The sequence below is a fragment of the Amblyraja radiata genome, chromosome 35, assembly GCF_010909765.2.
Source record: "Amblyraja radiata isolate CabotCenter1 chromosome 35, sAmbRad1.1.pri, whole genome shotgun sequence".
NCBI lineage: Eukaryota > Metazoa > Chordata > Chondrichthyes > Rajiformes > Rajidae > Amblyraja > Amblyraja radiata.
Window position 1 is genome coordinate 3417127 of NC_045990.1, and position 17319 is coordinate 3434445.

Sequence of the window (17319 nt, forward strand, 5' to 3'; positions counted from 1 at the left end):
GACCCTTCTTCAGGCTGATGTCAGGGGAGTGGGTGGGACAGAGATAGAATGTAGTTGGAGACAGTAGGACTGGTGGGAGAAGTGGGAAGGGAGAGGGGATGGAGAGAGAGGGAAAGCAAGGGCTATTTGAAGTTAGAGAAGTCAATGTTCATACTGCTGGGGTGTAAGCTGCCCAAGCAAAGTATGAGGTTAATGGGTGACTATATAGAAAGCTATAAAATAGATAACTGATTTTACAAACTTGATGTGCTGTTGCAAGTAAGAATGTAATTGTTCTGTTTCAATACATGTAGCAATCTTGACTATCTAGACAAATTAGACATAAATTAAACATTTTACTGAAAGCAGGTATTAGTGCAAAATACATTTTGAAAAAAATACAAGCCCTTGGCAGGTTATGGTGAACAAAAAAAGCTTTTCTTAAAATAGTTGCTAAATACTTCTTCCAGCTCATAACACAGACAAACGCAAACATTACTTGAGACCCAATGCAAAGGCAAAGCACTCAGTCAAAAATGTGTAACTGATATTGGTATATCTGTATTTTGTATTGGTGTATATTGTATATATATATATTGGTGTAACTGTAATTGGTATAATGTCCCAATTCTTTCTCAGAGAATAAAAAAGATACAAATTTTGAAAATGGAACGTGTAGGAATGAACTGCAGATGCTAATTTTGACCGAAGATAAGCACAAAATGCTGGAGTAACTCAGCAGATCTGGCTGCATCTCTGGAGAGAAGGAATGGGTAAAGTTTTGGGTTGAGACCCTTCTTCAGACTGATAGGGTCTCACTCTCAGTGTGAAGAAGGGTCTCGACCCGAAACGTCACCCATCCCTCCTCTTCAGAGATGCTGCCTGTCCCATTGAGTTACTCTAGCATTTTGTGTCTACCTTCGGTGTAAACCAGCATCTGCAGTTCATTCCTACACGTTTTAATTCTGTTAATGTGTAGGAAAGAACTGCAGATGCTGGTTTAAACTGAAGAAGGGTCACGACCCGAAATGTCACCCACTCCTTCTCTCCAGAGATGCTGCCTGTCCCGCTGACTTACTCCAGCATTTTGTGTCTACCTTTAATTCTGTTAAAGAAGGAACTGCAGATGCTGGAAAATCGAAGTTAGACAAATCCAGCATTTTTGTCTACCTTTAATTCTGTTAATGTTGTCTTTCACATGCAGAAGTCATGCTGACATTAGACTTTTATTCTGGAACTGTTGCGCTACCACCATATTCTGCATGTTAGCGGAATGAGAACTATTCCCCAGCTTTTTATGTCTATCTTTGGGAAATGGAAACCAGTTTTTATGACAATTACAGCTCAGGAAATTGGAAACCTTGGCCTTAACTTGGTCTTCACAGCAAAGTTATGGGGTCAGGCAGGAGAGTGGCACTGACTATAAGAATAGCCAAGATCTCAGTTGTTGGCTTTTCGTCCTATTAACGAGCAAACACATGATCTACCATCAGTCTCTGCTTACAAAATAACTGTAACTAGTCATAAAAAAGTAATTAAATAACTGTGCTGGGCATGTGAAAGGAACTGTGCAGGAAGGAACTGCAGATGCTGGTTGACACCGAAGATAGACTCAAAATGATGGCGTAACTCAGTGTTTAAGAAGGAACTGCAGATGCTGAAAAATCGAAGGTAGACAAAAGTGCTGGAGAAACTCAGCGGGTGCAGCAGCATCTATGGAGTGAAGGAATAGGCAATGTTTCGGGCCGAAATCCTTCTTCAGACTGAGTAACTCAGTGCGACAGGCAGCATCTCTGGAGAGAAGGAATGGGTGACATTCTTTCAACCCATTCTTTCTCTCCAGAAATGCTGCCTGCCTGTCCCGCTGAGTTATTCCAGCTTTTTGTGTCTATCTTATGTGAAAGGAACTAATGTGTATGCTCCATGTGGGAGCTTTGTGTTAGGAATTTGCTGTGCATGACACTAGAAAACTCCTCTGATTCTTGGCAATCAAAGTCATTACAACAGGAAAGAAATTTAGCATCAAAGGGGCTTTCATAACACAATATTCTCAATGGATGCAAATAAAAGATGAGTAATTTTCCTTTTTCCTGACATAAAGCACAGATGCACAGGAAAAAATATTGATTTGTTTTGACAATAACACCTCGTCCAACAAGAAATGAATTTCCACCTAATCATCATCAATATCTTATCTTATAAATAACATTCTCTTTATAGCCAAGCTCTGTTGGCTAAAGTTGTTTGGTAGCTTTGATTGGCAAAGCAAATCCAGGCTGGATAAGTAGAAATAAGGAACTGCAGATGCTAGTTTACCAAGTAAAGATACAAAACGCTGGAGTAACCCAGCAAGACAGTCAGCACTGAATGGACTTGATGGGCCGAATGGCCTAGTTCTGCTCCTATTCCTTATGACCTTAAGCAGCACCTCTGGAGAACATGGATAGGTGACGGTTTAGGTCGAGATCCTTTCCTTTACTGGACTTTATCTTGCACTAAATGTTATTGCCCTTATCCTGTACCTAGACACTGTAAATGGCTCGATTGTAAGCATGTATAGTCTATCTTCGGTGTAAACCAGCATCTGCAATTCCTTCCTACACATTAATTCTGATAATGTCGCCTTTCACATGCAGAAGTCATGCTTATGGATATTGGACTTTAATTCTGGATCTGTTACGCTACAATGCTGACAACCATATTCTGCACTCTGCACCTTTCTCTTGCTCTATCTATTGTTCTTGAGTTTGGCCTGATTGTATTCATGTGTAGTATTATCTGATTTACTTTACTTTAGTTTAGAGATACAGCGCGGAAACAGGCCCTTAAGCCCCACCGAGTCCGCACCGACCAGTGATCCCGCACACTAACACTATCCTACACACACTACAGGACAATTTACAATTTTACCAAGCCAATTAACCTACAAACCTGTACATCTTTTGAATGTGGGAGGAAGCCGGCGCTCCCGGAGAAAACGCACGCAGGTCACGGGGAGAAGGTACAAACTCTGTACAGACAGCACCCGTGGACAGGATCGAACCTGGGTCTCTGGTAACTCAGTGGGACAGGCATCACCTCTGGATAGAAGGAATGGGTGACATTTATGTTGAGATCCTTCTTCAGTCTGAAGCATCAGACCCATTCCTTCTCTCCAGAGATGCTGCTGTATTGTGTGTCTGTCCAGAATAGATCATTGTTACCTAGGACAAGCTGACAACGAAGCACACAGAGATAAAATGCAATCAAGGGGACTTCAAAATGTCCCGTTGAACTGGACATAAGTATCATTTTGTGTAGCAAGGAACTGCTGACGCTGGTTTACACCTAAGATAAGCACAAAATACTGGAGTGACTCAGCGGGGCAGGCAGCATCTCTGGAGAGAAGGAATGAGTGACGTTTCGGGTCGAGACCCTTGGTGAGATATGACAGGCAGGGGACGGCCAAGGCTGATGTTGAAACATAAATGTCGATGCCAGTATCTCAGGCAGTTGTGGAAAGGAGGACGGTGTTGACGTTTCCTTCCAGTGCAACTCCAGCCCTGGCACCGCGCTCATCTCAAAGCGCTGGGGAACGCGAGGGAACTTGCCGAGGAAACCTTTAGTCTGAGGATTTAGCGCTTGAAAGCAGCCATTCAGCTATGGATGCGGGACTCACGCCGTGGGCTGGATACGTTTACATTTTGACCTGGTTGTTTACTGTGGCAGGTACCTGCGGCGAGGCTGCGCTGTTTTTCGGGTTGTGATCTGACCGCGGTTACCGGTAACACAGCGCTTAGGAGGGTGTTGTAGTCATATGTGCTCAGATGCTGGGGGTTTGGCTGGAGCTGGTTCTTGGTGGGAGAAAACTTGACCATGGCGTCGCCGACCCCCGCCTCCCCTCTCCCCCTCCCAACCCCAGTTCCCCTTCACCTCTGGCAAAGCCCACACCCTGAACTGGCCACTGATTTATCTTCGCTTCTAACAGGGAGATTCTCGGGACCGGACCGCAGTTGAAGTTTAGAAACGTGGTAAATAGGTGCAGGAGGAGGCCATTTGGCCCTTCGAGCCAGCACCACCATACATTGTCATCATGGCTGATCACCCACAATCAATAACTCGTGCCTGCCTTCTCCCCATATCCCTTGATTCCGCTAGCCCCTAGAGTTCTATCTAACTGTTTTAAATTCATCCAGTGATTCTCTTTTAAATTCATCCAGTGACTTGGCCTCCACTACCTTCTGTAGGAGAGAATTCCACAAATTCACAACTCTCTGGGTGGAAAAGTTTCGTTTATAGACACACAAAATGCTGGAGTAACTCAGCGGGTTAGGCAGCATTTCTGGAGAACATGGATAGGTGACTTTTCGGGTCAAGACCATTCTTCATATTGAATGGCGGTGCTAGCTCGAAGGGCCGAATGGCCTATTACTACACCTCTTTTCAATGTTTCAGACTGAGAGTTTAGTTTATTATCAAAGGTTCATTGTCGAGGTACAGTGAAAAGCTTCCACGTCCTGGTTCACATTAAGGTACAGTGAAAGGTGAAATAGTTACAAGGACGGGGTGGCTGTTCTAATATAAAACACAAGGTGCTGGAGGAACTCGGCGGGTCAGGCTGCGTCTATGGAGGGAAATGGTGGGGCAACGTTTCGGGTAGGGACATTTCAGACTGACGGAGAAGGATGAGAGGAGGGGGGGGGAGAAAGGAAGCTGGAAAAGAACGACCTCATGCTTCATCAGAAAAGTCCCGACCCGAAGTGTCATCTGTCGCCCCCCCCCCCCACACCATTATACCAAGCCCATTAATCGACAAACCTGTACGTCTTTGGAGTGCGGGAGGAAAGCGGAGACCCTGGAGAGAACCCACGCAGGTCACAGGGAGAACGTACAAACACCGTACAGACAGCACCCATAGTCAGGATCGTACCCGGGTCTCTGGCGCTGTGAGGCAGCAACTCTACCGCTGCTGCCACCCTGCTGCCCTTGGATTTTCATTATCTATTATCTGTACTATTTTTAACGTGATTTCTTCTCTTGTCCAAAATTGTGGCTGCAGATACAGTATTGATCAAAGCAGAACCGTCAGCTGTGGAATTTGGACATCCTTTGATAGTGAACTGCAGTTCATCTTGTGTAGCAACAAGTATATTAATGGAAAGATTGGGAGGACAGAATGAAACAAAACAATCTCAGTGGGTGGCACATTCTTACTCAACAATTCTGTCGTGGTCTCTTGTAATGTATTGCACTGCGAGGTGCTCATCTAAGGAAAAGGATCGCCTGAACACAACAATTCCTGTCTACAGTAAGTACAAGAATTTCTCTTCAGCTTTTTTCCACAAGTAATAGCTCTTACTCAATAATCAAAAATCTGTAGCCTCCTTTTGCTCTGGTATTATATTTAATTCACATGTTTAATCAATAATGATTTATTATTAACGTTTAATGTTTAGTGTTATTCCTAACTGTCACTGTATGTCATGTTGTCACTTGCGGGCGGAGCACCAAAGCAAATTCCTTGTATGTGAATACCTGGCCAATAAACTTAATCATTCATTCATTCATTTACACAAAGGTGGAATTGGAACAGCTGAGCAATGTGCCAATGTCTCTCACAGTTTCCAGTAATGGGAGGCTGTAGAACACAAGGGCACAGCCTCAGAATAAAAGGACGTATCTTCAGAATGGAGATGAGGAGGAATTTTTTCAGCCAGGGAGGTGTAATGGTGGAATTCACTGCCACTGATGGCGGTGGAGGCCAAGTCATTGGGTATTTTTAAAGCAGAGGTTGACAGGTTCCTGATTATTAAGGGCGTCAAAACTCATAGGGAGAGAAGGCAAGAGGATGAGATTTGAGTGGGAAAAATAGATCAGACTGAATGGCAGAATAGACTTTAGTTTAGTTTAGAGATACAGCTCAGAAACAAGCCCTTCAGTCCACCAAGTCCGCACTGACCAGCGATCCCAGCACACAAACATTATCCTACACACACTGGGGACAATTTGCATTTATACCAAGCCAATTAACCAATCAGTACCCCGTTCCTGCCTTCTCCCCCATATCCCCTGACTCTGCTATTTTTAAGAGCCCTATCTAGCTCTCTCTTGAAAGCATCCAGAGAACCTGCCTTCACCGCCCTCTGAGGCAGAGAATTCCACAGTTTCACCACTCTCTGTGTGAAAAAGTGTTTCCTCATCTCCTTTCTAAATGGCTTACCCCTTATTCTTAAACTGTGGTCCCTGGTTCTGGACTCCCCGAACATCGGGAACATGTATTAGCTACCAAACATATTTTAGCTACCAAAAAAAGCTCCGATCTCCTCAGTCCAATAAAAAACAGAGGATGTTAAACTAGTGGCCGTGAACAATTCTTAAGTGATGCAGTAGTGACCTCTCCTGCTTCATCACACTGGTTGTGGTATAATGTATTTAGACAATTATTTCAGATAAGCCTGTTTCAGCAGCCCCATGTTAGTGGAGTTGATTGTGTCTAAAAATACTGACACAGGATCTCGTTTTCTCTTATCTGCAGCTCAGATGACATAAAGTGTTTAGTTTATTTATCCAGAGGAAATGGGGTGCCAGAGGACACATATTTGCTGTTAGAGTTCTTTTAAACAAAGATTGTTGAAAGTTAAATCAGTGCTGCCTCCTCACCCTTCTGTTCTTTCATCCCTCACATAATTCCTTCCCTGATTACAATATCCTGACCATTATTATTTCATAATATAGTTCATATTTTGTCATGTAAATGATACTGCAACCATTCTAACTTTTAATTTATTTCCTGATTATAAAATTGTGACCATTATAATTCCATAATATTTGGATTCTTGGAGTGTTTATTTGGAGTATTACATGCAGTTCTGGTCGCCCCTTTACAGAAAATGCAGAGGCTTTGTTTAGTTTAGTTTAGTTTCGAGATACAGCACGGAATCAGGCACTTTGGCCCACTGGGTCAGCACCAACCAGTGATGTCTCTATCTACACACACTAAGGACAATTTACATTTATACCAAGCCATCCACATCGACTAGCGATCACCGCACATTAACACTATTCCACACACTAGGGACAATTCACATTCGTACGGAGCCAATTAACCCACATATCTGTACACATTTGGAGTGTGGGAGGCAATCGAAGATCTCGGAGAAAACCCACGCAGTCACGGGAAGAACGTACAAACTCTGTACAGACAGCACCCGTAGTCAGGATCAAACCCAGGACCCGGGGCTCTAGTGCTGTAAGTTAGCAACTCTACCGCTATGCCACCGTGCTGCCCTTTGGAGTAGGTTTAGCAGAATGCTGCCTGGATTAGAGGTTTTTAGCTATAGGGAGAGGTTGGATAGACTTGGATTGTTTTCTTTCGGATGTAGGAGGTTGAGGGGTGACTTGATAGAAGTATACACAATTATGAGAGGGCATATAGTCAGAACCTTTCTCCCTGGGAGGAAATGTCTTACACTAGAGGGCGTAGCTATAAGGTGAGAGGTGGGAAGTTTAATAGAGATGTTTGGGGCAAGTTTCATTTTACACAGAGAGTGCTGGGGCCCAGAAAGCCTGCCATGGTGGTGATGAAGGCAGATGTGATAAAAAGCATTTAGGAGGCTTTTGGATAGGCATATGAAAGTGCAGGGAATAGAGGGATATGGATCATGTACAGGCAGATGAGATCAGTTTAAATTTGGCATCATGTTCGGCACAAACATTGTGTTCCTGTAATTTTCTATGTTCTATAATATTGTTAATATTTTATCTAATAGATACCTCAACCATTCTAACTTTGGTCTTACTAAATAATGTATAATACTCACCGCTCTGTGTGTGGAAAAAAATACACCTCTAGTTCAGTTCAGTTTAGTTTATTGTCACGTGTACCGAGCTACAGAGAAAAGTTTTTGTTGTGTGCTAACCAGCCAGCGGAAAGACAATACATGATTACAATCAAGCCTTTTACAGTGGACAGATATATGAAAAGAGAATAACATTTAATGCAGGTAAAGCCAGCAAAGTCTGATCAATGATAGTCTGAGGGTCATCAATGTTGTAGATCGTAGTTCAGCACTGCTCATTGGTTACCCTTGGCTTCCTATTAAATCTTTCCCCCCCTCACCTTAAACCTATAAACTGGAATAGAAATTTAAGAAGGCATATTTGACAATGGGTTTCAGTTTCACCCACAGACTGTTTGCACGTTGACTATATTTTGAATCTTCAGGGAAACATGTTCAAATACAGACTGGTTCGATGATTACTGTCAACAGTCCTTGAACACATCGTAATGCCTCGATGATTACTGTCTATTGTGATTATATTTCAACAGATCGAGAGTTGAACATTACTTCCCCTCCTGAAGTGTTGGAAATTAATACAACATATAGCCTGGAATGCACTGGCCCCAGGGTCGATCCTATCAATAAGCTAATTCTCAAATGGCAAAGAGGAAACAAGATCATCGAGACCAATTCTACAGAAGAAATTAGTATCTCGCATGAGGATAAACGATTAAGGAATGTCTTACAATTTACTGCAAGGACTACGGACGATGGACAGGTTTACACCTGCGTGGCGGAAGTAGACCTAGGCTCCAACACCACTTTGCAAATCACAAACTCCTCCGTGACCTTGCAAACTTACCGTAAGTTACCTTTGAATAAATGTTAGGTAGACAAAAATGCTGGAGAAACTCAGCGGGTGAGGTCTCGACCCGAATCGTCACCTATTCCTTCGCTCCATAGATGCTGCCTCACCCGCTGAGCTTCTCCAGCATTTTTGTCTACCTTCGATTGTTCCAGCATCTACAGTTCCTTCTTAAACATTTTGAATGTATGTTAGTTGGTTAATTTTCTTTATTATACCAGAGTAATGATGGAACATATGACAACATTCTTGGATACTACTATAATGTTTATCCCAGTAGCAATTAGTAATCGGTACAATGTAAAGATGATAAATACAAACTGGCATCAGGACAGAGAAGAAAACCCACGCAGGTCATGGGGAGAACGTACAAACTCAGTACAGATAGCACCCATAGTCGGGATCAAACCCGGGTCTCTGGCGCTGTGAGGCAGCAGCTCTACCCCCTGCGCCACCGTGCTTAATTTGCTTAACTTTAATGCATTTTCTTTCTTTTCACAGGTGAACCCCGAAGCACAATGATATCAGTAAATAACCAAAGCTCCTCAGAGTCTCCAGTGCATGTGGCTAGTGGGGACAACATCACCTTAGTCTGTGACACACTGGGGAACCCAGAGCCAACAATAAAATGGGAATACCCTGAAAGTACCAACATTGCAAACTATTCTTCCGCAGTCTATATTTCTGAAGCCACGACGGAAAATAATGGAATATACAAATGTACAGCTAGTAATAAATATGGAGCTGATGAGAACAAAGTGGAGATCAAAGTGAAAGGTCAGTTTGAAAACGATGTCTTGATTAAAATACTTACCTTCATCCCAACAAAGTAAACCGATGCCAAAAGAAATCACCAGTTCCTAGTTTCTTTTTGTTTGTTTCTGTCGAGGGGACCCTGCAACGGTCATAAGATCATAAGTGATCGGAGCAGAATTAGGCCATTCGGCCCATCAAGTCTACTCCGCCATTCAATCATGGCTGATCTATCTCTCCCTCCTAACCCCATTCTCCTGCCTTCTCCCCATAACCTCTGACACATGTGCTAATCAAAAAGCTATCTATCTCTGCCTTAAAAATATCCATTGACTTGGTCTCCACAGACTTCTGTGGCAATTAATTCCCCCGATTCACCACCATCTGACTAAAGAAATTCCTCCCCATCTCCTTTCTAAAGGAGCGTCCTTTAATTCTGAGGCTGTGCCCTCTGATCTCTCCCACTAGTGGAAACATCATCTCCACATCCTCTCTATCCAGGCCGTTCACTATTCGGTAAGTTTCAATGAGGTCCCCCCTCATCTTTCTACACTCCAGCGAGTACAGGCCCTGTACCGTCAAACACTCATAGTCCCACTCATTCCTGGGATCCAGGCAGTGAAGCTGATATGAACAAAGTGGAGATCAAAGTGAAAGGTCAGTTTGGAAACGATGTCTGTTGATTAAAATACTTACCTTCATCCCAACAAACTAAAAGTCTGTAAAAAGCAAATCAGCCTAAACACCAGTTCAACAAGAGTGAGTGAAAGATCAGAAGTGCCCCCACACCACTCACAGTTCCTGGCTTCAAATGTGCTTCACTGTCCCTCCCGTCACCAATCGACCCTTTTTGTCCAACTATACACTTGTGTGTGACAGGTCTACAATACCGTGCGCTGCAATGCCAGAGTATAGTCATGCAGCACAGAAACAAGCCCTTTGGCCCATCTTGTCCATGCCGACAAAGATGCCCCAGCCCACCAACCCCAGTTAGAAGGCCTGTATCCTTCCTTATTGTTCCTATCTATTATGTATTGCCCAGAACAATAACCACAACAGTGGTTGTGTGAAGTAATGAAACAATGATTTACTAACTAACATCAAACAGGGTACATCACCCTAACCTACGTAAACTGGCTGCAGTCTTAACAAACTGTGTCCTAGCCGAGTCCTGCACAAGTCCCGTGATTGAACGGTGTTCCCAAACTACCGTGCCCGCACACACCCGTAATGTTCCTGGCCGGCAGCAATGCCAGAGCTCACACACGCGAGATGCCAGTGCGTAAACAGAAACTGATGTGAAAGTTAAGCAGCACGGTGGCGCAGTGGTAGGGTTGCTGTCTTATACAGCACCAGAGACCTGGGTTCGATCCTCACCTGGGTGCTGTATGGAGTTTACACGTTCTCCCGGTGACCACGTGGGTTTTCTCTGGGTGCTTCGGTTTCCTTCCACACTCCAAACGTGCGCACACTTCTAGGTTAATTGGCATCGGTAAAGAGTTGTAAATTATCACTGGTGTGCAGGATAGTGTTAGTGTGCGGGGATTGCTGGTTGGCACCGACTCAGTGGGCCCATTTCCATGCTGTGTCTCTAAACTAAACTGCAAAGAACAAAAATCTGCCTTACATAATATTACCATTTCTCTTCAAATCAATTATTATTGAAATAGATTAGACTGTAGTTAGCTTTACAAATCATTTTGTTCTGATTATCTCTACAGATAAATCGGCGATCATCATAGGAGTAAGTGTAACGGCACTGGCCACAGCAACCCTTGCAAGTGGGGCTGTTATTTATTACTTGTACCAAAAGGCTCAGAAATCACAAGAATACAAAGTACAGAATGCAAAGCCTCACAACAATCCACAGGTGCTCAGCGGACAGTAAAACCAGACAATTATCACTCCAAAGGAATATAACCATATAACCATATAACAATTACAGCACGGAAACAGGCCATCTCGACCTTTCTAGTCCGTGCCGAACACGTATTCTCCCCTAGTCCCATATACCTGTGCTCAGACCATAACCCTCCATTCCTTTCCCGTCCATATAACTATCCAATTTATTTTTTAATTATGAAAACGAACCTGCCTCCACCACCTTCACTGGAAGCTCATTCCACACAGCCACCACCCTCTGAGTAAAGAAGTTCCCCCTCATGTTACCCCTAAACATCAGTCCCTTAATTCTCAAGTCATGTCCCCTTGTTTGAATCTTCCCTACTCTCAGTGGGAAAAGCTTATCCACGTCAACTCTGTCTATCCCTCTCATCATTTTAAAGACCTCTATCAAGTCCCCCCTTAACCTTCTGCGCTCCAAAGAATAAAGCCCTAACTTGTTCAACCTTTCTCTGTAACTTAGTTGCTGAAACCCAGGCAACATTCTAGTAAATCTCCTCTGTACTCTCTCTATTTTGTTGACATCCTTCCTATAATTAGGCGACCAAAATTGTACACCATACTCCAGAATTGGCCTCACCAATGCCTTGTACAATTTTAACATTACATCCCAACTTCTATACTCAATGCTCTGATTTATAAAGGCCAGCACACCAAAAGCTTTCTTTACCACCCTATCTACATGAGATTCCACTTTCAGGGAACTGTGCACAGTTATTCCCAGGTCCCTCTGTTCACCTGCATTCTTCAATTCCCTACCATTTACCATGCACGTCCTATTTTGATTTGTCCTGCCAAGATGTAGCACCTCACACTTATCAGCATTAAACTCCATCTGCCATCTTTCAGCCCACTCTTCCAACTGGCATAAATCTCTCTGTAGACTTTGAAAATCTACTTCATTATCCACAACCCCACCTATCTTAGTATCATCTGCATACTTACTAATCCAATTTACCACACCATCATCCAGATCATTGATGTACATGACAAACAACAGTGGACCCAACACAGATCCCTGTGGCACCCCACTAGTCACTGGCCTCCAACCTGACAAACAACCATCCACCATTACTCTCTGGCATCTCCCATTCAGCCACTGTTGAATCCATCTTGCTACTCCACCATTAATACCCAACCATTGAACCTTCTTAACCAACCTTCCATGAGGAACCTTGTCAAAGGCCTTACTGAAGTCCATATATACAACATCCACTGCTTTACCCTCATCAATTTCCCGAGTAACCTCTTCAAAAAATTCAAGAAGATTAGTCAAACATGACCTTCCAGGCACAAATCCATGTTGACTGTTCCTAATCAGACCCTGTTTATCCAGATGCTTGTATATATTATCTCTAAGTATCCTTTCCATTAATTTGCCCACCACTGACGTCAAACTAACAGGTCTATAATTGCTAGGTTTACTCTTAGACCCCTTTTTAAACAATGGAACAACATGCGCAGTACGCCAATCCTCCGGCACTATTCCCGCTTCTAATGACTTTTGAAATATTTCTGTCATAGCCCCTGCTATTTCTACACTAACTTCCCTCAATGTCCTAGGGAATATCCTGTTCGGACCTGGAGACTTATCCACTTTTATATTTCTCAAAAGTGTCAGTACTTCCTCTTCTTTGAATCTCATAGTTTCCATAGATACTCTACTTGTTTCCCTTACCTCACATAATTCAATATCCTTCTCCTTCGTGAATACCGAAGAAAAGAAATTGTTCAATATCTCCCCCATCTCTTTTGGCTCTGCAGATAGCTGTCCACTCTGACTCTCTAATGGACCAATTTTATCCCTCGTTATCCTTTTGTTATTAATATAGCTGTAGAAACCCTTTGGATTGACTTTCACCTTACTTGCCAAAGCAACCTCATATCTTCTTTTAGCTTTTCTAATTTCTTTCTTAAGATTCTTTTTACATTCTTTATACTCCTCAAGCACCTCATTTACTCCAAGCTGCCTATAATTATTGTAGATCTCCCTCTTTTTCCGAACCAAGTGTCCAATTTCCCTTGAAAACCATGGCTCTTTCCAATTTTTACTATTTCCTTTAAACCGAATAGGGACATAAAGATTCTGTACTCTTAAAATTTCACCTTTAAATGTACTCCATTTCTCTTCCACATCTTTCCCATAAACAAAATGTCCCAATTTACTCCTTTTAAATCCTTTCGCATCTCCTCAAAGTTAGCCTTTCTCCAATCAAAAATCTCAACCCTAGGTCCAGTTCTGACCCTCTCCATAATTATATTGAAACTAATGGTATTGTGATCACTGGTCCCGAACTGTTCCCCAACGCATACCTCTGCCACCTGACCCGTCTCATTTCCTAACAGGAGGTCCAGCACCGCCCCTTCTCTAGTAGGTACTTCTATGTATTGCTGCAAAAACCTATCCTGCACACATTTTACAAACTCCAACCCATCCAGCCCATTTACAGAATGTGTTTCCCAGTCTATGTGTGGAAAATTGAAATCTCCCACAATCACTACCTTGTGCTTACTACTAATATCTGCAATCTCCTTACATATTTGCTCTTCCAATTCTCGCTCCCCATTTGGCGGTCTATAATACACCCCTATAAGTGTTGCTACCCCTTTCCCATTTCTCAGTTCCACCCAAATAGCCTCCCTAGACGAGCCCTCTAATCTATCCTGCCAAAGCACTGCTGTAATATCTTCCCTGATAAGCAATGCAACACCTCCACCTCTTGCCCCTCCAATTCTATCACACCTGAAGCAACGAAATCCTGGAATATTTAGTTTCCAATCACAGCCCTCCTGCAACCATGTTTCACTGAACGCCACAACATCATACTTCCAGGTGTCAATCCAGGCTCTAAGTTCATCCACCGTTCTTACAATGCTCCTAGCATTAAAATATACACATTTAAGAAACCCACCCTCTCTTATTCTCTGTTTATTGTCTTTTTCTTCTCTCTCCCCTACATTTTGGGTCAGAGTGCTACCATTCTCTGCCTCCTGCCTCACACACTGACTGCTAGCTTTCCCAATTTGAGTCCCTCCCCCCAACCATACTAGTTTAAAGTCTCCCCAGTAGCCTTTGCAAATCTCCCCGCCAGGATATTGGTCCCCCTCGAGTTCAAGTGCAACCCGTCCTTTCTGTACAGGTCGCACCTTCCCCAAAAGAGGTCCCAATGATCCAGAAACTTGAATCCATACCCACTGCACCAGTCCCTCATCCACTCATTTATCCTCCACCTCGCTCCATTCCTACTCTCACTGTCGCGTGGCACAGGCAGTAATCCTGAGATTGTTACCTTTGCAGTCCTTCTCCTTAACTCTCTACCTAAATCCCTAAATTCTTCGTTCAGGACCTCTTCTATTTTTTTACCTATGTCGTTGGTACCTATATGTACCACAACCTCAGGCTCCTCTCCCTCACATTTCAGGATTTCTTGGACCCGTTCAGACACATCCCTGACCCTGGCACCAGGGAGGCAAACTACCATCCGGGTCTCTTGTCTGCGTCCACCGAATCGCCTATCCGACCCCCTGACTATAGAGTCCCCTATTACAATTGCCCTCCTCTTCTTTTCCTTACCCTTCTGAGCAACAGGACCGGTCTTTATGCCAGAGGCCCGGCCGCTGTCGCTGCCCCCAGGTAGGCTGTCTCCCCCACCCTTACTCAAACATGAGTACTTATTTTCAAGGTGTACAGCCACCGGGGTACTCACCAGTCCCTGCCTCTGCCCGTTGCCCTTCCTAACTGTGACCCAGTTTTCTGTCTCCCGTGGTCTTGGAGTGACCACCTCCCTGTAACTCCTTTCTATGACCTCCTCGCTCTCCCTGAGCAGACAGAGGTCATCGAGTTGCTGTTCCAGGTTCCTAACACGGTCCCTTAGGAGCCCCATCTCGACGCACCTGGCGCAGATGTGGACATCTGGAGGGCACTCAGACTCCATGACCTCCCACATCTGACATCCAGAACAGTAAACTGCCCTGGCCCTCATTCTCCCCCTTATCCGAATACAATAAAGCCTTACCCGGGATACAAGCCAATCAGCTGCTTCCTCTAGTCCTGTAACGGCTGCTTCCTCTAGTCCGTTCGACCAATCAGAGGCTTCCACCAGCCCCCTTAATTTGAAGTGTGATCTGCGAATGGAACGTTGCAGATTTTGGTCGCTCCTCCCTCTGTAACGGCTCCCGGGCCTCTGTTGAAACAAGCCCCGCGATGGGTTTTTTAACTCACCACACGGAGGTCGCTCCTCCTTCTGTAACGGCTCCCGGGCCTCTGCTGAGACAAGCCCTGCGATGGGGTTTTTAACTCACCACACAGAGGTCGCTCCTCCTTCTGTAACGGCTCCCGGGCCTCTGTTGAAACAAGCCCCGCGATGGTTTTTTTAACTCACCACACGGAGGTCGCTCCTCCTTCTGTAACGGCTCCCGGGCCTCTGCTGAGACAAGCCCTGCGATGGGGTTTTTAACTCACCACACGGAGGTCGCTCCTCCTTCTGTAACGGCTCCTGGGCCTCTGTTGAAACAAGCCCCGCGATGGGTTTTTTAACTCACCACACGGAGGGTCGCTCCTCCCTCTGTGATGGCTCCTGGGCCTCTGTTGAAACAAGCCCCGCGATGGGTTTTTTAACTCACCACACGGAGATCGCTCCTACCTCTGTAACGGCTCCTGGGCCTCATGAAATATGAGTATGAAATATAAACTACCAAGAACAAAATAGGGAAGCAGTTTGTGTTTATTGGAAATTATCACTTGCCGATCTCTCCAGACATGATTTTGATGGGATTTGCACAATTATTCTTCCATCTGTCTGCTTTAAAAGCCATCGAGATAAATTATAAAGATGTCTTAAAACTGATATCTTGGCTGCCTCTCCTCAATCATTATTGCTGTATGTTGCGAAATGGTTAGAATAAATAATTGTTTAGCGGGATCAGTAGCATCTCTGGTGACGTTTCTTCAGAAGTGTCACCCATTCCTTCCCTCCAGAGATGCTGCCTGTCCCACTGAGTTACTCCAGTATTTTGTGTCTGCTTTGGAGTAGACCAGCATCTACAGTTCCTTCCAACATAAATAATTATTTCATCTGTTTTGTTATTGCACAAGTTTGTACAAGATGCAGCTGTGGGATTTAATTCTGGAATGTAATATTTTAGGAGCTCTCTAATAACTGGAATGGGAAAGTGTTGTTAACATTCCCTAGAAGTATTTTTTAAAACTGTATTCTACTTTGAAGACTGTCTTCTTCATAGACACTCACTTGGGGTGAGGGTTGGGGGATGGAGAATTATTTCCTACCATTGTAGATGAGTCATTGAAACTTATAGAATAATGAAAGGTATATATAGAGTGGATGTGGAAAGGATGTTTCCACTGGTGGGAGAGCCTTGAACCAGAGGTCATAGCCTCCGAATTAAAGGGTGTTCTTTTAGAAAGGAGGTGAGGAGAGGTCTGTGGCGGCCAAGTCAGTGGATATTTTTAAGGCAGGGCTAGACAATTGTTTTTATTAGAACAAGTTTCCACACATCCTGTGCTTTCATACGACATCGGTATTGATGAATCATGACATTGGCGTTTCAACGCCTTCCCGAATGCATCTTAGAACTTAGGACAGTGCAGCACAGGAACAGGCTCTTTAGTCCACAATATTTGTGCCAAACATGATGCCCAGTTAAACTGACCTCATCTGCTTGTACATGGTCCATATCCCTGTATTCCTTCCTCTTCCATGTGTCTATCCAATAGCCTCTTAATCGCCACTGTCATATCTACTTTCACCACCACCCCTGACAATACGTTCCAGGCCCCCACCACTCTTTGTGTAAAAAATGTGCCCCGCACATCTCCATTAGACTTCCCTCCTCTCACTTTATAGCTACACCCTCTAGCGTTGGATATTTCCACCCTGGGTAAAAGGTTCTGCCTGTCTTCTTAAGTCATGGGCCATAGAATCCATGCAGTCAGTTGGGACGTTGCATCAAGGAGGTTTAGAATCTGTTTCCCTGTCTATCTGGTAATCTTTGCCTCTAACAGAGGCATAAAGTGACCCTTTCAGGGCATTGGCCAAACAG

The 17319-nt window shown here is 44.0% G+C and overlaps 1 protein-coding gene across 2 annotated transcripts; it reads left to right on the forward strand.

Annotated features, from left to right (window-relative positions):
• Window positions 1-3457: 3457 nt before the first annotated feature.
• Window positions 3458-16181, forward strand: LOC116991919 (intercellular adhesion molecule 2-like). Of its 2 annotated transcripts, none has more exons than XM_033050896.1 (6): window positions 3458-3687; window positions 5012-5266; window positions 8288-8602; window positions 9106-9381; window positions 11079-11272; window positions 15938-16181. In XM_033050896.1, exons 1-5 carry the CDS (start codon window positions 3621-3623, stop codon window positions 11243-11245), a joined length of 1080 nt encoding a protein of 359 aa, XP_032906787.1. In that variant the 5' UTR covers window positions 3458-3620; the 3' UTR covers window positions 11246-11272; window positions 15938-16181. The 2 variants fall into 2 exon arrangements, with proteins under 2 accessions (XP_032906787.1, XP_032906788.1); XM_033050897.1 differs by having other exon boundaries at window positions 5018-5266.
• Window positions 16182-17319: the final 1138 nt, after the last annotated feature.